Genomic DNA, 22,294 nt, shown 5'->3' with positions numbered 1-22,294 from the left:
ATAAAAAAAATGGTATCTCATTATGTCAGAACAGATCTGCTCAGAGGACACTTCCCGCTTCACCAGCGGGAAAGAAGAATAACATCATGTAAATATTTGACAGCTTTTCACCTGTCTGTAAAGCTGAATTGCAGAAACCAAAGGAATTGTTAACATTTACATGATACACAAAGTTTACAGTAAAATAAGCCAAAACTACAGTTGTTATGATACAAAATATAATTTGCATTCGATCCAATTTTGTTAATAATTTCTAGGTTATACTTCCCTATCTGGAAATCATCATCCTGCCGTGGCTTACATACTGCTTCTTTAGAAATAAAACAATTAGAGAAGTGAAATTTAAAACAATCAAACAAACAAAAACATTTCTGACAATCCGCCGTTTTTTCATTTATCTCAACATAGATTTTTTTTCCCTCTCTCTTCTGCAATTGGTTTCATTCAGCCATTTTCCATTCATTTAATTTCCAGATGCAAACCTGACGCAATTTCTGGACCAAGTTTTGGTTATTAATCACAACCAGAAGATACAAATTACTTCAAAAAAAATTGTGATGTGAATTATGCAGTTACATTCTTTAACTGACTCCTTCCATCGTCAAGACTGTATTTTTGATAGTACCAACTCTAACATGTTTTCCTTGATTACATTGAATAACATTGAGCAATTTATATTGAAGATTTTTGGAAATACGAAATACGTTGCCAACATGTTATAAGAAAGAGTTAGGTAGAAACAATATGTACATACATGATTATCAACTTGCTTTGCCATCTTTCATTGAACTCATTAGGTATAAAGGTCATTCAAATACAAAAGGGTGCATGTAAACAAGTTTAGAAAGTTTAAAAATTGTGTTGAGATTGACAAGGAAAACTGTTTACTGTCACTGTTTTGTATGGCGTGACAATATTTCCCTCAATTCTAGAGAAGGGGAATTCACAGTCGCACTAATAACATGAAATGTAAATGAGAAGCAAAGCAGGAGGGGGAAGTAAGTTCTGTGTTTCCCTGTAGGAGGGGTTTGCAGAGAGACTAGGAATATGGACCTCAAACTGTAAGGAAATAAAGAAGGGGACAGTGTATTCCAATTCATTCTAAAGAATGTGATTTATACACACAGTGTTATTAGTAACAGTCGTTGAGACTTGAAAAGTATATTATATCTTGATACAGGTGAGAAATATTACTTGTTTACATCATTGATTATGAAATGTTGATAGGTCAAAATTGAATTACTCTTTTTGTGTGTATTGTGTTAATACCATTAAGCACAGACAGTACAACCAATACTCCCTATCTTATTAAGAAAAGAATGAACAAAGCCAGAAAACCCAAACAAAGACACTTCAGTCAAGTGTGAAAATAGCATGAAAACAAACACGTCAAACTGATGACTTCCTTTTAAGGGCCAACATCCCTTCAAAATCCACATGCAACCTCCTACACACGCATGAAGAAAAACACACACAATGCCACTTCCCACCTACACACACACACACACACACACACACACACACACACACACACACACACACACACACACACACACACACACACACACACAAACACACACACACACACACACACACACACACACACACACACACACACACACACACACACACACACACACACATCAGCAGCCTCCCTCATTGTGCTCACATGCACCTCTTTCATACACTTCCTGTTTGTGAGGCGCACTGCATGTGTGAGGCGCAGAAGTCTTTGAGCGCAGCACAGAGCTACAACCAGATACTAGAGGCTGATTTCACTTCGCTGCACTGCCTGCCTGCCTGCCTGCCTGCCATGCCCAGGATGTGGGTTTGCCTGTTAAACCGTGATGTGCGTGTTGAATGAATGGCTAGCAGTAAACTGAAGACCCTTCAGGACCCTTTTGATGCATACAGAAGCGATGAATGCTGGATGGTAAACTGCAGGTAAGACAATCAAGTTTATTTGACGTACAGTAACAGTACACTTTATTTTGAAAGGGCACCTTGCTCCATGATCAGACGTGGACAGCAGTAAATGAATGTCAGCCTGCATGATGATCTGATAATGTTGTCTTCTGGTAATGTTCAGGAAACAGTGACTCCATGACTGACAGTAGACACTGATCTGGTTCAAATGTTCAAATGTTTGCAACTAAACATCCACCAATTACCCCAGAATACAATCACTTTTGACAGTATTACTTAATTACAGATTAATTATCTTCATCCTTCTACAGTATTCAAAATGATAATATACTAACATATTGGGGACTCCTGTTTTTAAAGCTGTCAACATTCCACGTCATCTTGTTTTGACTCATGTTATTGTTTTTTTTTTTACAATATGCAAGATCTTTTCTCTGCATAAAGCCTCTTGTTCTGTGTCAGAAGAGCTGAAACGCAGCATCAGCGTCACAGTGATGGGAAAAGCTGTCATGTTGACAAGCCCCCCTCTGTGAGCACAGCGGCCCCCCTTGTGATACCATTTTAGGGAACTTCTGCTTTTTCACATGCTCTTTACGATTCATGTTTTTAATAAATGCTGAGGAAGTAGAGACACAGAACCATGTGTAGGCGCCTGGTAGTTATCTCACTTTGAATGCCTGTATCTGTAAATGGAAATAATTATTTAGTCAGTACTTTAGAGACAAAGGGATATCGGTTCATGTTCCTGGGGTGATAGGCAGTGGCTGAAGCAGGTTTTACAGAGCAGGTGTAATTGATTTGAACATTTATATGCATTTCACACAATGACAAACACTGAGAAGTCTTTACTCTATTCTTCATTTATTTGAATAAGTATAAAAACTGTGCTGAAAAGTGACAACCAGTGATGAATGACTACAATCCTGGTAACTGTCTTTGAAGCAAACTTCAGATTGATTGTCAGTGTTCGTTGGAGGCTCCACCCAATAGAAACTTTACTGAGCCAACGCCTGAACTCTACATCCTTTTGCACTACAAAACCAACAACATGTCTGCCACATGTGAATTAAAAGGTACAGTCATCGTAGGGGGTCAATGAAGATGACATTTTAATTCAGGTTATCATAAGCAGTAATGTAAGAGAAGTAACTGAAGATGGCAAATTATAATCTCCAGTGGTCTTATTCAGGTAAACCATCCATATGAAAAATACGTTTTCTAATTTGTTTTATTTCCCCAGTTGAAGTGTTAAGTTGAACAACTCATATTATCCTGTTTTAGCTTTGCTCTCACAATCAATAGTTTAAAAAACACGAGGATCAAAATCAGCGCAGCAGAATCAGTAATTCTTGCTTGTCAAACCCGGCACCTTCATTACCCACAAAGCATATCGACTGTAAAGGGTTTAGTTTGAGGTTCAGGTGTGACACGAGGAGCAGCTACAGCCGTCAAGTAAGCTCAGGTCTTTTAAACACTAACTTTAAAAGTGTAGATTTGTATTATTTCATTATTAAACATTTTCTTTTTAAAGCTGTGTTATTTTAAAGTGTTTTTCTTAGTCTGAGAACAGTTCTTTCACAATTTGAATGCAAGTCAAGCCTCGAGTTTTTTTTTTTTGTGATTTGACTCGATTCCAAATTTCAAGTTTCGAATCTATGCTGCTGTATTCTTGAGGTTGGATTTGATTGCACAAAATGAAATGAAAGTAGCTACATTGAGCTTTGATTTCTCCATGAGAAAAACACTGCCTCCTCGTTTAATGAACAACCTTTTCTCTTCTTGGTGATCTATTATGTTATGAGTCTTAATAAAAAAACATTACAATACATTTTCACCATAGCCTTAATTTTAACAAATTCCTTGTTTCTTGCCCTCAACTTGACAGATAAGGACCAACTTCCCCTGCGCAACCTAAGAACGGAGTCATCCATTTTTCTTATAAATTGTCTCATTACACAATCAGTTTCAATACAATCATCTCCTGTTGAGAAATAACAACTGCCATAGGAGTTCACGTGTCAGGCTTGAAAGAAAGCTGAGAAAAGATCAGATTAATGAAATGTCTTAAACGGAGCAGATATTGACACGCTTGTTGTTTGTTACAACAGATATGAGATAACAGGATTGAAGCAAACCACTTTAATGTGTTTTTTTAAACGCAGTATCCGAGTTCAACGCTGGTTGTTATTCACCACGGTGCTTCCTGTTTGCCTTTTTACGGCTGTTGTATCAGTGAAATCTTCATGTTCACCTTTACAACAAATACTTTGAGGTCAACACCCCCGTATATGTGAAAATATGCATCTGCATCACACCTGCTGTTTCTAAATAATAAGGGATGTAGGAGTGGTGGAAACGTGTTTTTTCTCAATTGCATTCAATCAAATATAATAGGATAATGTTTCTACTGGAGATCAAGAAAATATGCAGGAAAATGTCATAATTTGTTGAATGTTCAAACTTAGTGTTGTGAAACAGAGCAGACAGGAACATAGTTATGTTGGTGTATTATAGTCTTTACTGGCTGCCTGTTGTTTGGAGTTAAGTATTATGACTTGATAATACAGAACCTGATATTTGCATTAATGGTAGTGTTATGATTATGTTTATCAGGATTTATTGAGGAAGTGAATACCAAATGTTATATATTTTCTGTAACAACCACTTTGTTTTGGTTCTGTTAGATTAACTAGAGCAAAGAGTTGTCTCTCGCTTATTTCTTTTTTTTAAGTCATTACTTCCTGTTTGAGTCTCTTATATAAAGTTGCATATACTATTGGCCTACTTGAGTATGTTTTATGTGAGGAGGGGTAATAAGTACAGCATGATATTGACATGCAGTTATTCCTTATCAGGTAAATAATCATCTCCAATCTCCATTAAAACTCATTTTTTTCATTAACCGGCCGAAAAAGGTTTAAAATAAGATACAAAGTGAATACTTGACTTTGGGGACAGCAGTTAATAAAACAATCTCACCTCACTGCCAACTTGAGCAATAAATCCTAGAAAGTATTTAGAAAAAAATGAAATTCCAACATCCACATATCCATGAGAGCTCTTGCTGGGTTTTTAGATCCAGTGATGTGTTTTATGCTAAACAGTGGTCCACTTAGACTGTTCAGTTCCCACCGGTAGTATTTGTTTGAACTGAAGGGAAGCACTTAGTTACAGACGAGCTTTGGAGTTTGGCCGCTGGGGTTTCCTAAAGCCATAAGAAAAGCCAGTTCACATCCAGTGGATCAGTGGAGAGAAAGGGGGTAGAGAAGCTCTATTGGCCAGTGGAGGAGGCCCTGGATCTGAATATCATATTCTTTAAATGGGGAGAGGGTTGAGATAAAATGACAGTCAGACATAATGTACACACACATACACAAGCTCTTCTCCCTAGTCTGTGGGAGTATATCTGAGAGTCTGATCACACCACAACAATAGGGAGGCACCTGCTTCCTCAGCTGAGCAGGGACGCCACCTTCCTGTTAGGAAGCAGTTGGTAATGGGATCAGTGGGAAAGATGGGAAGCAGTCTGCAAAAGGAGGACAGCTTGAGAAAGAGAGACACAGGTGGAGGTGCAGAAATCTTGGAAATGGAATTAACTGTCAGTCCAGTGTGAATTTATAGTCGTTCTTCCACTACAAGAACACTACTTGTTATTGTCTGACTGTTTAAATTTGCAACCAATGAAAAAGTGGAAGTGACCTTCGGATGTGCTGCATATATCCTCTTATGAAACATTAGAGACTCATGCATTTGTAACACCACTAGAAACTCCACGTCAACAACTATGCTGACACTCTGGAGTTGGGATTGACATTTTCTGTTAAAATCCCAATAAATGTATATTGTGGCAGATTATAGGAGATTACACCACTCACAGTGCCATGGCAACATAGCCTTCTGTTGTTACAATAAAGCTTAGATACAGAAGTATGTTTGAGTTGGGAAATATCCATCAGCAAAGACTTAAAGACATAATATAAAATCTTTGTGACATGTTTGTGTCAAACTTTTATTTTAGAGAAATATGATTCCATTATTTATATACAATTTGACTACTACTGTAAAATGACACCAACATAACAACTTGATGCCGTCCTCTAAACCACACTTTCGCTGCGTTTTGCCACCTCACATAGTGTCTTCAACTCTTTATTACCATAACACATATCCATTGAACCCCATCCTGGATGCAGGAGTCATCATGTACAGTATCTGACTTATTAGTTCCTTCCACATTGACCGGGCTTTCATCCAGTCCTGTCCAACCCTTACAATGACCGGAGTGCTAAGCACAAGTGTCCAAAAAGCATGGCTCTATTCCCCTGTTCAGTGCCACTTATACACCTCTTAGACACAATGGCTCTCTGGGGAAGAGGGACTGAGAACAAGTGCTACATGGATGTGTTTACCTCTGGAGCTGGAGGTATTGTTGTTGAATGGTAACTGTAGGAAAGGGAGTAAAGTGGAGGGGGATAAATGAGCTTTATTTCTCAGTCTTTGGTTTGCAAGAGCTTCCTGCCATACTGTGTGTCAGGGACCAACTGTATTATACTTTATTAAGCATGAATGAACAATGGTTTGTAACGTTTCAATAGGTGTGTTTGTGTGGGTTAGTGTACGAAATAGTTCGACATTCTGGTAAGTACACTTTTGCGACGAACCTTCGATCAATACCACTCAGTGCCATCTGTTGTTTAGCAAAGCTAGCTTAGCATAAAGCCTGGAGTAGAGGAAAAATCGCACCTGCTGGTAGATGGATTTTGTTATCCTCAGACAGTCTCCATTCAAATAAATTAGTTAAGTAAATGGACATATATGAAATAGGTATCAATATTTTTTAAGGCTTTTGCAAAGAGTGAAGACAAATAATGATATTCTCCAAAATGTGAGCCTATTGCTTTGAAGTGTCCAGTGTGTATGTGTATGTGTGTGTGTGTGTGTGTGTGTGTGTGTGTGTGTGTGTGTGTGTGTGTGTGTGTGTGTGTGTGTGTGTGTGTGTGTGTGTGTGTGTGTGTGTGTGTGTGTGTGGTGTGTATGAGCAAGTGACTCATCCAATAACAAAATTAAATGGTGTGAAAAGGGGAATTTGTGGCATGCTCTGGGGAAATTTTGAGAAGATGTAATCAGCCAAAAACAGTTTTAATCTCTGTCTCTGTGGGCTGAAATGCTTATTAAAGAATAGGTTAACAAACACGTATACTTATTTTTTCATCAATGAAGCAAGCAATTCATTGTGTGTCAACATTTAGCTCTGATTATAATCATTTAGCTCTCATTATAATCGAAATAAGCAACCTTGGGTCCCCTGAAAGGCGCTATATAAATGTAAGTTATTAAATTATTAGGTTGGTAAAAATGTGGCTTTACATGTCAAACAAAAACTGCACAGCTTGTCAAATGCGAATGAAAAAAGCAAATCTTTAAAAAGCTTTTTGAGGGAAGTAAAGTTGTTCTGTTCCTCAATACTTTTTTTCTTTAGACTTTTCCCAGAAGTAGCACATATATACTGTATATATAGTATTTCCATGTAAAACTTGATTAGGTAAGAGAAGCTTCAAAAATATATTAACAAGCAACCACGTTACTTTCCTTTGAACCACGTTCCAATGAATATTCATTCATTATTAAAATACCTTTTAGTCAAGTATTAGTCTAAAACATGAACAAAAAATCTAAATGTGTCCCTTCAATAATCATGCTCTACAACAAATGTCTTAATTGGACAGATGTGTGTAGTGTCTAAATGTTGTGTATATCAATATATTCATATAAGGTGTTTTATATATACATGTATATATCCTGCATATTAAGTTGCAAGCTTTTTCCCATCTGGAGAAGCTGTAGTCAGTAAACCAGTTAACCCTAGTTTGTATGTGAAGTTAACAATGTCTGATCAAATAAAATTCATACATAAAAAAAAAACAAGAAACTGGCTAGATTGGGCATTCTCGCAATATTTGTAGTTTAAATGTATGCAAAGTCAAAGTGACATAATTAACCAAAAAGCATTGTTATCCTTCAAACAACCATTAACACCATTTGTGTGAATCACAAATGAATTCTTGACAAGACAGGGGGTGTGCAGAGATTATTTTTGTCTGATTATATCGGACCCAAGTTGTTCCACGACAAAATCACCTTTCTGGGGAATTTTGAAAACTTGCAATGTTGTAGTTGCCAGTGAAGAAGTGGTCACTGAACGAATGTGTGTGTTAATTTGAAACATATTGGTTTGGCAAGCTGTCCGAGGTGACTTTTGGTTTTGTTTGGTTGGTGTTGCAGCTTTCTAATTGTGTCATTTAATACCTGCCATCATGGATGTTGTTACCCTTAAAGATAAATCTGTCACTTCAATGTTTCACGATGCTGATGGGATGTCCCCAGTTTCTTGATATGCATATTGCTTCTGATGAGAGGTGGTCATAACAGAAGTGAAACATGGAGCCACTCCTACGTTGCCCTCTGATGCTGTAAAAGTAAAGATAAATGGAAGTTCGAAAAGTGAAGTTCAAAAAACCCTTCTGAGTCAGTGTTGTTGATATAATGTACTTACAAGTCTGTGGTCAAACTGAAATTATTCCTTTGTCTTTTTCCAACATGTCTCTCTGATCCGCAGCATTGTTTTACAAGTGATTTTAAATCTAAATCCCTGCAAGCTGTTTTTTTCTGTTAGTCTATTATAAAAGCAGTTTTTTAAAGCAATTACTCAGCATGTGTACAGCAAGAACCTTTAATAAGGCTCCTTTTATAGTGATTTGGAGACTAGATATTTTTCTTAGTTTTTGTATATACTGTCATATGGCTGAAGGGTAAGCATCTGTGAACACGAGAAGCTAAAGGTTATTTGTTGATCTATGATATAATATTTGCATACATCACTGAACATGGTAGCTAATGTGGCAAAACCTTTTATAAAACTCACTGATTTGAGGCAGAACAGACTTCAAAACATATGTGCATGTGACATTTCAGGAACTATGGAAACCAAATATCAAAACAAGCAAACCCCTGTCTGTTTTTCCTTCCCCTATAAAGATTTCCCTTTATGGTTTGTGTATCTTAGACACATTTCCATACCTACTGGTTGACCTGCATTTATGCATACGTGATAAAACACATACTGTTCATGAAAAGAGAGGGACATGTTTGTGTGCATGCGTGTATGTGAACATTTTGAACACATGTAAATTCATTTGGAGATAAAATTCCACAGAAAACATGAATGGGAATGTATCAGATTCTGATTGCTAAGACCAGCTCTGTCTCCTGTCCCTTCACAGAAACTGAGCAGTAAGGATGCAGCACACGTCGTGCACAGAGGACAGGATCCAGCACCTTCTGGACAGATGTCTGGACGGGCTGAGACAGAGCCCAACAGCAGCTCACCACTGGAACGGTAAGTCTCCAGGGGCCACAGCAGTGATAAGGTCCACAGCTGAGACTTGGTTTAAGAAGGCAGTGACGCATGTAAAAACTACTTCTAATGTTTCTGCACTGCTTCAATTAAGATTTTTGCGGGAATTATTATGCATCTTTTCAGATAAAACCTTATATCTAAGATATGAGAAGTCATACAGACACAGCATAATGTGTCATGTGATAAAATTAAGTATTTGTAATCATACATATACTGATATACAGGTAATACCAGAGTTACAAAATGATATGGCCCACTTTAGGTGTCTTCATTCCTATTCCGAGATTCTTCTAGGCAAGAATATGGAAAACATATTGCAATATTGAATTCAAGGATATTCAAACGTCATGACCCATCTACGTTAACATCTTTTGATTGGGGTCCAAGTCTTAATTAAGGTGGTCAGAGACTCACCCAACCTCCACCATAATTCAAACCAATTGGTACAAGCAACACATTTTCTCAGAAATATCCAACCTAGTACACACAGTTGAATGTGCTGTTTACAGGGCTCACTTGAAGTGAAGGCAGTTGTTTGTTCTTGCTTTCTCAACACAAGGGCAGCTTGGGACAGACACTGAGCAAAAGGCATTCGAGTACATGGTTTCTGAGATTGTTGTTGATGACGCACTAGCTGTTAGATCATCAGGGGAACGTTATTGAGGCCTGGAGGAAGTTGTGTGAATAGACAGCTGAGAGGAAGTGGTGGCACAGACCACAGTGTGTGAGTGAGGCATCATGAGGCACAAATTAGTGAGAGGGTGTAAAAACATTGGAGATAAGATTGGCATCGGCCTCCCGAAGGACGCTCTGACATTTACTTATACAAACATGTTCTAGGTTTTATACCCTGATCGATTAGGATTATATGATTTTAAATGTATAAAACATGCCAGTTGAAGAGTTTGTTTTTCAGGTTTCATTCTCCACTTCACTTCATTAGTACAAGTAAGAGACCTGTCAATCACAACATGTGCCCTTACTCATGTAGTGTACTATACATGTGACCATTATTTGCAAAATAAATATCATGCCATATTGAAGGAGACATGAAACTAAAGGTTGAAACCACAAACCCTTCAGTACGTGTTAACTGAGGTCAGAAATTAGGCTAGAACGAAGGGTAATTTTGCTCATAGATCTGAGACCCTTGATATCAGATAAAAAAGCAAACTTTAGAATTATTTCATGTTTCAGGCTGGTAGGTTACCGCTTGGTTTGTTGCCTTTAAGTAGATAGATAGAATGGGAGGGATGAAACCCCTCTTTAATGGTCACACATGCAGAGCACACAGTGAAATGTGGCCACTGCATTTAACCCATCCTAGTAACAGGAGTCTAGTACTAGGAGCAGTGGGCAGCTATTGCACAGCGCCCAGGGAGCAACGGGAGTGAGGGGGGTGGGGGGTTGTCCGGTGCCTTGCTCAAAGGCCCCACGGCAGGGCAGGAGACGAACTGAAACCTCTCCAAGTAGCAGTCTACACTCCATATTTAGGTCTGGTTGGGGACTTGAACCGGCGACACTACGGCTCATAGTCCAAGCCCCTACTGACTGAGCCACTGACGGACAGAAGTGTGATTACAATCATATGAACTTAAGTACAACATGTTTTAATTGAAATCTTATCAGGGTGTTTTTGAAAACCTGCGGCTTAATTTCCAGTAATGGCATTTTATCAAAAACAAACCATAGTGCTGTCCGGGAAATGCTCATGATGCTCCTAAGTGCAGAAAACCTTAGAAAAATAAAGAACTTTCATGGAAATCATTTATGTGTATCCCGAAATACTGCTGATGTGATATAGCCTTGGGACCTGAGCTCCTCTCAGATGCAGTTGGAGTGGTTGAGACTGAGGGATCAAATGGATAGTAGGTGCTCGTGAGGAGTCAGCAATCAGTCTTAGTTGTTTTTGTGAGTGTGTGTTTTTCATATTGCTGTGTGAGATGCTGTATTCACAGATCTCTACTGTTGTTTTATTACATTTCCATTTCAAAGATATAGAAACCTGCATCTCAACAATTCTTCTTCCTAGACATTCAAAAGCTATAATGTCTAAAATACAGTTTCTAGTGTTTTTTGTGTGAAAACAAAATGATAATGGGATCCAAAACGTCCTATTAACTGTGCAATATTGATATGAGTCTAGTTATCCCTATTACATTTCCTTATATTTAGTACCAAAAGACGTATTTTCTTGAGGATACCTTAACTCTGTTTTCTTGCAACAGGAAATCTGTCCTGACAAACATCCTAACAATAAACACTGAACAAAAGGTGATAAAACAAACGCCTGAAGTGCACCAGCACTAACAGTTATGGACTTTAACGTCCTGCTGTGAGTTGTTACAGACCGGTCTTTGGCCCAACTCATAAACAACCTGTTTTTTCTTGTAGTTCTATAAGCTACGATTTATTGAAATGAACAATTGGAATTAAATGCCTCATATGTAAAGGTTGCAATAAATAATAAGTGTGTAATTCTTGTTTTTCGTGATAAATAATTGCTTCTTAATGATGGCCCAAAGGACAAAATGCGTTTTACAGGGCTTCTTTCACATGGAACAATGTACAGAACGCTAAATAAACTTGGCTTTTAACCTTGCTCTCTGTTTCATCAGCGTGTATTTCAAAAAGCACAAAGACAAGTTGTGTTTTATAATTGTATTCACAACTACAAACAGTGTTGACCTATAAGTGTTGATGCTGTCAAAATAATACACCAGCCATTTAGTAGTGGTAGCAAATGGTATATTTTTAGACTAGTGGCCATATACATATAGTGGTCTCTGCAAACAGCCGTTGCACTAGGTAGCAAAATATTCAACAAAAACGAACCTAGTATCACTACATGGGGTCGTAAATATCGTCGAGTGATTGCCTCTGTCTCATTTAATCTGCTATCACTCAAAAACAAAATACTGATTTAGTGATGATCAATCAAATAAGTACATGCAGCGTGGCACAGCTCTGCTCATATGCACAAAACCTTACTTTGAAATATAACTAACTCAGGGCTGGAGAGGTTTCAGTAAGTCATTGTCTTTTTGGGGGTTGAGGCAAATAGTAGTGAGGTAGAACATGTTCATTTTGTATCTTGTTCAATGTCTATGAGGCTGTCTGAATTTGTGCACTAACATGAATCCACATGTGCCGTCTTTTAGTGCTGATGTGCTCTGCCGGTCAGTCGATGAACCGCTGGAGCCTGGAGGAGCTGGTGAAGAGGGACCCTGAGAACTTCATCATCCTCTTACAACAGATCCTCAAGAAGACCAAAGAGGTGAGAGGTCAAGGGAGGAAGATGTTGTCCACTGTTCATGTAATGTGTGGTTTTGTCTCAATGAAGTAAAAAAGTACTATAGTTGCTGAATATTCACCCAAATCCCTGTTCTCTCTTTGTCTGTCTGTCTCAATGTGTGTGAGTTCAGGTTCAGGAGCAGTGTCAGTATGAGCTGGTGGCTCCACTCGCCATTATGTTTTCCTCCACGTTGCTACAGGTACAAATCAATATCAACATGTTATCAATCGTTAAGCTTTCATCACTTCTCAGTACCATTCAGTGTTTGACGTGAAAGAGCACTTTCAAAACCTTTGTTAGTTCCTCAATGCAAACCCCTATGACGTATTTAGTATGTGTTACTATGAGAACATAAAATAAAAAGTGATGTGTGAAAGTGTTTGAATCACGCTTGAATATTATTCAAGCGTGATTCAAACACTTTCACACATCACTTTTTATTTTCAGTGGTTACAAAGAATGCCAGTGTTAGTTCGCTGTGTAGCAATTGATAGTGTAATACCCTTAAGATTTTGTAATATTGTGACAAATTACTGTATAATTAATTTGGAAAGTGAACTGGCTAAACTAACTCCAAGATATGTGACATGGTTTCAAAAATGAGCAGTAATGGAATAATGGATAAGCCAATATTGATTTAAGCCGTCAGTTAAAGTTATATTGCCACACTTATTAAGCATACATGCTGGATAATGTACTTAACAGGTGTTTACATAACATTAACAGATTTGATTACGTGATCCATCAGGATTAAATAGAAAATATAACAAGTTTGTACATCATAACTTGCTTTGAGGAAACCCTCCTCTTTCCAAAAGACCTGAGTGGTTGGTCCACTAATATAGTAATGTATTGATCCCAATTGATGCAATGTATGATCCCAACTAAAATACTTCATTTGTGCCTCGGTTGCAGACTCCATACTGTCCTCCGGACAAAGGTCTGATTGAGAAAGCTATTGAGATGTTTCGCTGCTTCCTCGCCTGGCCTGAGCCTTACTGCAGTGTGTGCAAAGACCTCCTCTCAACTCTACAACTGGAGATCAAGGCTCCCGGTAAATATAGATGATTAACTGGTATTCAAGAACCACAATATGTAGTGTGTGCGTGTTAATGTGTCTATTTCTATATCACTCTCTTGACTGAGTCTCTGAAACACTATTGTCGTTCAAACTTGGTAATCACACTCCCCCTAGTGGCAATTCAATGAAATGCATTTAGGATGACACTACAGCAGAGGACAGTGCTTAGTGCTAAGTTATATTGTACATCAAACATCAGCAGGACCAACATCAATAACAGGAAAATGATAAGGCTTGAGTTGTAACTGGACACTTCTTCATTCTAATGTGAAATGGTTTGAAAGCCAATGAGGCCTCAGTATTTACAAAACAAAAAGCAGAAGAAGCGACATGTAGGCCTAAACACTTTGAGTAGGCTCAAATGTACAGGAAGGGTCAAAGCTGATAACACATCAAAAGAATAAATTAATGCAGTCCCAGCCACAACCTTTCTTTTAAATTGTTGAATGAATGATTGAAACAAGGTGATTTGATGCGCTTTTCAAATAAATAAAAGTAAATACAAGAAATAATGACGGACACTAAAGTGGGTCCAACGCATACAATATCTTCAGCACAGCAGAATACAACGCCAAAAAGCAGACAACACAGAGATAATTTCGTAATAAAGTCCACAGCGACTGCAGCCATACGCATACATCAATACAAACAGAGGGCAGCATGTTAACACATCACATTTATTAAGGTGCATTAATGTACTCACCTGTCATTCTGCGAGTCTTGTGCACCTCGTCATCCTCTCTGCTTGTTCATTCTCAAACAATATACAGCCCTCTCAGTCTGTCCCTCTGCCTCCTCAAAGCTTTTAAAACGTTGGCGCTCAATAACTTCTTTGCAGCCACAGGGAAATCACCAGTTATTGTTTTGCATTTAGCCTTTAGGGTAAATCTCACTCGGCAGGTAGCATCATGCACCTGTTGGTGACGTATCATCATGGGTGTGTCTGCCGTCCTAAATAAAACTCTACTACTTTATCTGCTTGCAACTGGGCAACTTTAGGACATTTTCATAACTAACCTTGTGTTGTTGTTGTTGAGTTGTTCATTTAAAAAAGTATCACAAGATGGAATTCACTAATAGAGTATATTTCTTCTATTTTACCCACAGGGATTTCCTTTCAGAGACTGGTGAGAGAAGAACAGTTCCTTAACTCCCCTGGCCAGAGCTCCAAGACCATGTAAGTTCAGAAAATAAAAACTAAAAAAACGTTTTCTGTGTAGACTTTAAAACACAAGAATACACTGTACAGTAGGCTATGCAGGCTGTACACAACGTAGGATATGATGCTTACAAAAGTGATGGTGATATAAGTAAACAATCCACTCTGTGTGAGTGCAACTTGTTTGTAAAGCCCTTTTGGCAGTGGTATGTTCATCATGACAAATAATTTTCAGTTCATTTCAGATTATCTGTGGTAAATTGGTCCCGTTTCTACATGTTGGTGGTTCAAGATAACCTGATCTGACATGATACTTTTAAAGTAAAGAGAAAACCAGCACTCAGTGTCAATAGGTTAAATGAGTGATAGCATTGCGGTGGTTAGTACTTCCTGACCTGGAAAGTCCCTATTCATCCCCTTCAACGCCACCTTAATGCACCACTACCATACCGTTTGCACCCTCTCCCATATACATTTGCATAGATGTTTACACTTTACCAGTGAAACCATCTGTGTTGCTGCTTGCAGGACGGTGCTGTTGATGAACCCGTGCGAGGTGCCCGCTGACTTTCTCTCAGTGGCCGAGCAGCTCAGTCGCACACAGCACTCACAGGAAGAGACCTTCATCAACCTGATCAAACACGCCTTCCAGTCCTCACTAGGCACCAAGTACCCTCTACAAAGCATCCATAGAGCCCTGCAGGTATGTGTAGAGCTCTAAACTGTCGACTAGAAGAAACAGAATTAAATGATATGTTACTTACCTTTTGTTAATGGGTTTAATTCTTATTTTTAAACAGGTATATAGAAAGCTTGTTTACATACGTTTGAAATGAACACCAGTAGTTCATAGTATTTAAGATAATTGATAACCTTGTAAACAATACCATCAAAGGACATGTGTAGCATTACATCTAGTGCACTTTATTGAAATACTTTTGAAGAAGCCAAAATAAAATAGTGTTGCTATTTAAAGAAGTAGACAGGAATGTGTCAAGATGTGTACCTAAACTATAACATATCGTGACTACTCTTTTCAGCCCAAAAATGTGAATGAATTGGGGTCAATCTTCACCACGATAAGTGATGTCTTAGAGGCCGCTGCGGCTATGAAGGACCCTGTGAAGGGTCGCAGTCATGTGATCCAGGGGCTCGAGCAACTGAGGGAGAGCATGAGAGTCCCAGCATCCAATGGAAGAAGGTCTGATGGTAAGAGGGCAGATTTTATGAACTGGTGACTTAAATTCCAATGTACCACACCCATGTGATAATTGCCAGAAGTAATTTACAATTAAAATGAAAAGTGTTGTAAACAAATAATAGAAATAATAAGCAATGGCTAAAAAAGCATTTTGGCTCCTACACAGGGGCTATCACATCATAATAATTCAGTTCCCGGCATGTGTTGTTCTGATAGGGTTTTGTTTTACTCTTTGTTTCTTTTGTGCCTTCCAGGAATGCTACAAACTCTACCCTTGCCTACAGCCAAGTGTTTCATGTTTCACTGGGAAAAAGATAACTTTGGTAAAGTATTCTTCATTTCACAAAGGACAAATATCAATTTTTTTCTTTGGCCTGATCAAGATTCAGTTTTTCTTCTTTAGCTCCAGGAATAACATCCCCAATTTGGAGATGACATAAACTGCTGAATATGATTTGATATTTTCTCGTATTTTATCCCTGCAGATATTCTGAACACACTTCTGGAACATGAGCCCGATGACCAGGAAACTAATGGGCATGCTGAGGAAGAAGAGGAGGAGGACATTGATGATGAAGATGAAGAGGAGGAGGAGGGGGAGGAGGAGGATGTGACAGGTCATGATAACGGAGAAGGAGAAGAAGAGGACGAACATGGAGTAGAGTTGCCTTCAAAATCTAACATGCTTTATGGGCACAATTCCAACAATCGTGCATCCACCATCTCCTCCGTGTCCACCGCCTCCAAAGACTCCATGTTCTCCACCTTGTCTGTAGCCTCAGAGTCCTACCCTCCGTCCCTCTACTCAGTCACTTCTGGAGCTGATAGTGACTTCTTTGAAGATTCTGACGACAACCTCTGCTCCTCTCCTGTCAAGGAAAAGCCAATTAACAAAGCTCGGCTCAGCCAGCAATTGTACCGGCTCTTCAGCAAACCCAAGAAGTCACTATATCGGGCCCAAAGCTTAGGAAACACAGAATCCAAAGTCCTTTTAGTTGTGCGAGACAAACCCCGCTCCAACTCTCTGCCGCAACAGGTTAAGTTACGTTGTACTGAGCCCTTTTTCCAGCCACCAAGTCAAACTCTCAGACATGTTTGCTTCAGAAGGAGGCCCATTCTCAGCAGTGACGAGGACAATCAGAATACCACGCTGAGGGTGGTGGTGTTTGGTGCTGATCACGTAGCAGGCAAGGTGGCCAGAGCCTACAATAGCCTGAGGAGGAAGGAGAGTGCATGTCCGCGTCTCAGCAGGGTGTTCAGGCTTCAGTTCTACTTTGTGCCGGTAAAGAGAGACTCTGCAGCAGGGCAGGGGAGTTTGAATTCTCAGGGTCCTGTGGTTCAAAGTCCCAAAGGAGCAGCCCTGTCTAATGTAAGTAGAACACCTCTCCAACCAAATACTATACTTTGAGAACAAGATGTATTTACTTAGCTGTAAGTAGCAGAGCTGTACAGTTGAGTTAACAGAGAGATGTGAAAATTCAACTATTATAATTTATGCTTTTGTTTAACCAGGATCCCCACCTCACGGCCACAGGGGACAGCACTAATGACATTGCCAACCTCCTTGGTATGTTGGACCCTTGGTACGAAAGAAACACCCTAAGCCTGATGAACTTGCCTGCCAACGTCGTCTGCCAGGTACAACTGTAATCTAACTTTTACACTGCCAAAACTGAAACACACCCTAGTCTAGTGCTGTCTGTTGCCACAATATTGCTATCATGCAGATAGATCAAGCCTAGAGCAATAACTCATTACATAAATGTCCAATGTTTGGTTTAGGCTGTTCTTCCATAAATCATGAGTATTCTGTTGTTTTTGTTTTTGCTCTGCAGCAAACCTCAAAGACGGAGTCAGAGTCATATGATAGTTCATATGAGCAGCGTTTGCCCATCCTGGCCGATCTGGTCCTGTACTACTGCCGTAACGCGTCCCGGCCAACCCTCATCCAGCTCTATCAGGCCGAGGTGAGACACACATTTTTACACAAAAAAACACATACCAAGCAAAAACACATTATAATAAAGGACCAGATTTTAGCACCCTTGTGAACAGATTTGCCCTGAAGCCCTGTGGGTCATTGCATTAAGAGATGTTACACTGTTCAAAAGCCATACATTGATTGAAGATCTTTGGTGTTGCAGCTGACATTAGCTGGTGGAGAGAGGAGGACTGAGGTGTTCATCCACTCCCTAGAGTTGGGTCATACTGCAGGAACACGAGCAATAAAGGCCATGGGTGAGTGTGACACACAAGCAGAACACACGCTCATATCCTAGCAACAGTGACACAATAAATAAAAACCTCCACATTTTCCATGGAAGTATTTATGAGGTTGAAACAGGACTCCATTTATGGTGGCGGAACATCTGTTATTTCTATTTCATGATTCAGTCTACTTCTACTTTTTTAGTTTTACTTGTCACCACCACATGCAGTTCTGATTTTTTTATTTCAGTTTTAGGAAGTCAAAATTCAGGGAAAGCTCTGTATGCCTCATGTCCGGTAGTTACAGAGAAAATGACCTATTCCATTATTCAAAATATTCTTTAAACTAAATGATCTGTCATTGCAAATGTAATATATTCTATATTTAACGCTGTATTTAAAACTCATTTCACAATGCAAAAATCCTGAGCTGTACTTGTTCATAAGCCCGGATTTTCTTATCATATTTCACAGTATTGTAGCATTATTTTTAACGAGAATAACTGAAACATTGCTCTTATGTTCTCTTTAAAAAGGCGCTGCCAGTAAACGGTTTGGTATTGACGGTGACAGAGAAGCAGTGCCCCTGAAGTTGGAGGTGGTATCCAACAGGGTAAGATTGTTAATTATTGTACTCTCTGAAAAATGATGTATTTAAACTGCACTCTACAAGAAATAACACAAGAAATAAATCATTATATCACCAGAAAAACGATGACTATGCAGGTTTCCCCTATTAATCTCAATCAGTTTCGGTTATGGTTATGCTTCAACGCACAAGAATTGACACTTCCAAATTCTGTCACAAAATACAAAGTCTGCTAAATGCTTGAAGCCATTTCCTGATAAAGCTAGAGCCTCTGTGGTCCCTGTGGTAGGAAGCATTAGAGACATGTCAACATTATGTTCCTTTTTACTGATGCTATTCATTATCCGTTCCCCTTTTTTCAATTAGACACATTCCTGCGGATGGAAATATTGTTTCCAATTCAAAATTCCCATCAATCCTTTCTCATTTGTTTAGTGTTTTTCAAAACAGCAATGTTATCCTCTCTTGTCCTCCCAGGTGGTGATCAGTGGGAGAAGCCAGTGGAAAAGAGAAACCAAAGTCTGTACGTCAGTAAATTTAACCAAAGCATGCAAGAATCCCGAGGAACTAGGTACGCATCTGCCACTGGCTACCATAATGATTTGTCAAACTTTGCTGGATTGAAATATGTGTTAATTCAACCTCAAGGAATATTATTGTTTATGAAGAAAACGTTTTGTATTCAATAATAATTTACACTGTTTGTGCTCAAGCCAATGTTAAAAGGAAATTCCTTTATGTTTTCCTTGATACCTGCTTTAGGCAATGATGAAATGTTTGTCTAAGTGTATTCAAATTTTAACTAAAGCATTCTCTTTCAGACGCAAAGATGGAGTGCCTACAGCTCACGATGACTGAGGTCCTGAAGAGGCAGAGCGGTAAATGCAAGAAGGGCTACAACCAGGTGAGCTACAGTATACGTGACATCAGCCTCTCACGGTAGTTGGTGGTTAAAACAAACGCAGCATGCTTTTACATACATCTCTGCAACTCTCTATTTAAAGACAGAGACCTCAGAACATTATGATAGCATCTCAAACTCACCTGACCTAAATCTCTCATCACGTATGCTGAGAACAACGTTATTTCCAGCTGACTGTTCTATGAAGCGTAAAACCACAACACAGGAAATACTCTTTTGCTTGTGCGTGTTTGACAATAATATTATTTGCTCACCACTGACTCTATTTTGACTTGAAACATTTGTTCTCAGATGATTGCATACCTGTTTAAAATAATCAGTTTTAGCTAAATTCTCTTTTTACAACTCAGCGCAAAAAAAGTGTTTCAAAATCAAAAGTATAAGAACTTAAAAGGAGCTGCAAAAAATGCATTTTACTTCTCCAAAATGTTAATATGTGAGGTGGAATGCATTAATTGTAGTCTGTTGATTTCCTTTCGTAGCAGCTGAGCACGACAGAGGTGAAGGTGGACAAGGTGCAGGTCAGCGGTGCTGAAAACACAACCTTTGCTGTGTGTCTGGACCAGGACGAGAAAAAAATACTGCAGAGTGTTACAAGGTGTGGTCACACACACAGATATACACACACGCAGATGACATATACATACATAGTGTCTGGTAAGAAGCAGTAAACCACCAACCAATAAACAAAATGGTTCTGCCAAGAAGTGTTAGCTCCTCTCGATAAGCTCCCTTTATCTATTATTTCAGGAGTTTCACATGTCAGAGAAATCGTTTCTGAACCGAAATTTCTTGTTTTATCTGCATCTTTAGCCGACAGAACCACATTTTCCTTTCAGGGAACATACATGAATTCTGAATAAACATTTTTACACCATCCACACAGAAGTTACAAACCTTGAAAGTGTTGTTATTTATCTTTCCCATACATCTTCCTTTCTCCCATATAGATGTGACATATCCGTGTGTTATAAACCCGACAGCTCCACTGACTGGAGGCTAAGGAAAGCTCCGAGCTCAGCTCAAATCCAGCCTCTCAACTCCACCTTCTGCTCCCTCCTCTGCCTGCCCATAGTCACTTTCAGTGGGGCTCTTCCCTGAGATATCTGACCACTAGGCAGGATGGTCAGAAAGGAAATAGTATGTGCACATGGCAATACTCTGAAAAAACAGACACTGACAGCAGAAGAAAAGTGCAAGGGGCATACCGGTTTTTTATTTCTGCCCAGCGTCATGAAACTGTTGTTTTAAAGTTCACACGATGGTGGCATCAAACGGCAGATGGATGCAACTGTTTGAAACACTGCAACCTGCTCTGAAAGACTCATCAGGAAACAGCAGACAAATGCATACCAAAGAACCTGAAAGGCAAAGAATAAATAGACATGCAGTCATACTAATGATGAGCAGGCCAGCGTTGTCGGAAAGACAATACCTAACTGTTGTGAAGAAAACTGTTTGAGTTTAATTTAACTGGTTTTGGTTCTTCTTTCCCTGCTGACAGAGAAGTGACTGAAGCCACAGTAATTATTCAATGTAATTTGGGCAAACAGGGTTAATCTGCAGCTCAGGCTTGAAGGTGAGATGGCAGCCAAACTGACTCGTAGAAATAAGCCTCAGACCTATCAGGAGATGGATGTAAAAAGGTAGACATCATCTTGGTTTCAAAGTTCGGGGAAAGGTTTCTCTTGACCAATCGACATGGGCACGGGAACCAGGGGAACATTGTACACCTGTTGACCAGTCTGACCAGTTGACCTGTTGACGCCTTCATTAGGAATGATTATGCGACTATATCTGAGAATGTAAATAATATGTTTGTAAAATACTGTATGCATGTAATTACTTGGATGTTACATCAACATGTTTTATGACTGTTATACATGGGCTTAAGTGATAACATTTCTCCTAAGGAGTTACAATGAAGTCAATGTAAATATGACCAGCAGGGGGTGCTGTTGACTTTCTAACTGACTTCAGATGAAGTACAGATTACTTTAACAATTCAGATTTAGCTAAACACAATATAAAGACTCACTTTGTAACATAAATGTAATTTATGTAGAGATAGCTTATTTTAGCTTATGCAGAGTGCTAACCTTTATTTCATCAACTGTTGATGATGTTATATTGTGGTGCTAAAAAGATCTTTATATAAAAAAACAAATGAATTGCACTTTGCATACTTTTAAACTTGTAATTTAACTAAATATATATGTTTGATATTCTCTAAAGAGATAATAACCTGACCCCCTGTCCAAGACTGAAAAAAGTAGCACTGCACATATTGTATAGAATTGAAGCACTTAAACATTAGATTGGATAATTAGGTACTTTTCTGTTCAGATAAATGTTCTATGTGCCTTCTCTGATGGAAATATTATAAATGCAATAAAGTATTTTATGTGTATCAACTATGCAATGGATCTATCTATCTTTTTTTTTGAAAAACCTGTGTTGTAAATGATGGATAAGAGCTCTGATTAGTTACCAATG

The 22,294-nt window shown here is 38.8% G+C and overlaps 1 protein-coding gene across 3 annotated transcripts; it reads left to right on the top strand.

Annotated features, from left to right (window-relative positions):
* The first annotated feature begins 1,728 nt into the window (after positions 1 to 1,728).
* pik3r5 (phosphoinositide-3-kinase, regulatory subunit 5) lies at positions 1,729 to 22,220 on the top strand. 3 transcript variants are annotated; one of them, XM_079657726.1, is made up of 18 exons: positions 1,729 to 1,944; positions 9,207 to 9,322; positions 12,505 to 12,620; positions 12,769 to 12,837; positions 13,554 to 13,692; positions 14,827 to 14,896; positions 15,407 to 15,581; positions 15,919 to 16,087; positions 16,334 to 16,402; positions 16,565 to 17,448; positions 17,592 to 17,717; positions 17,915 to 18,046; positions 18,224 to 18,317; positions 18,824 to 18,900; positions 19,354 to 19,447; positions 19,698 to 19,780; positions 20,284 to 20,396; positions 20,749 to 22,220. In XM_079657726.1, exons 2-18 carry the CDS (start codon positions 9,223 to 9,225, stop codon positions 20,897 to 20,899), a joined length of 2,661 nt encoding a protein of 886 aa, XP_079513852.1. In that variant the 5' UTR covers positions 1,729 to 1,944; positions 9,207 to 9,222; the 3' UTR covers positions 20,900 to 22,220. The 3 variants fall into 3 exon arrangements, with proteins under 3 accessions (XP_079513852.1, XP_079513850.1, XP_079513851.1); XM_079657724.1 differs by having other exon boundaries at positions 20,281 to 20,396; XM_079657725.1 differs by lacking the exon at positions 1,729 to 1,944 and adding an exon at positions 3,358 to 3,378 and having other exon boundaries at positions 20,281 to 20,396.
* Positions 22,221 to 22,294: the final 74 nt, after the last annotated feature.

This window comes from Notothenia rossii (assembly GCF_949606895.1).
Source record: "Notothenia rossii genome assembly, chromosome: 1".
NCBI classification, from domain to species: Eukaryota; Metazoa; Chordata; class Actinopteri; order Perciformes; family Nototheniidae; genus Notothenia; species Notothenia rossii.
Note: the sequence above shows the minus strand (reverse complement) of the source record. Positions and strands in the feature narration are given on the sequence as shown.

Bases quoted from the DNA above. Each gene is read 5' to 3' on its own strand.
- pik3r5 (XM_079657724.1), top strand. From the start codon at position 9,223: ATGCAGCACACGTCGTGCACAGAGGACAGGATCCAGCACCTTCTGGAC. The intron at 9,323-12,504 runs GTAAGTCTCCAG...GCCGTCTTTTAG, and splicing joins AGCAGCTCACCACTGGAACG to TGCTGATGTGCTCTGCCGGT. The intron at 20,397-20,748 runs GTGTGGTCACAC...TCTCCCATATAG, and splicing joins ATACTGCAGAGTGTTACAAG to ATGTGACATATCCGTGTGTT.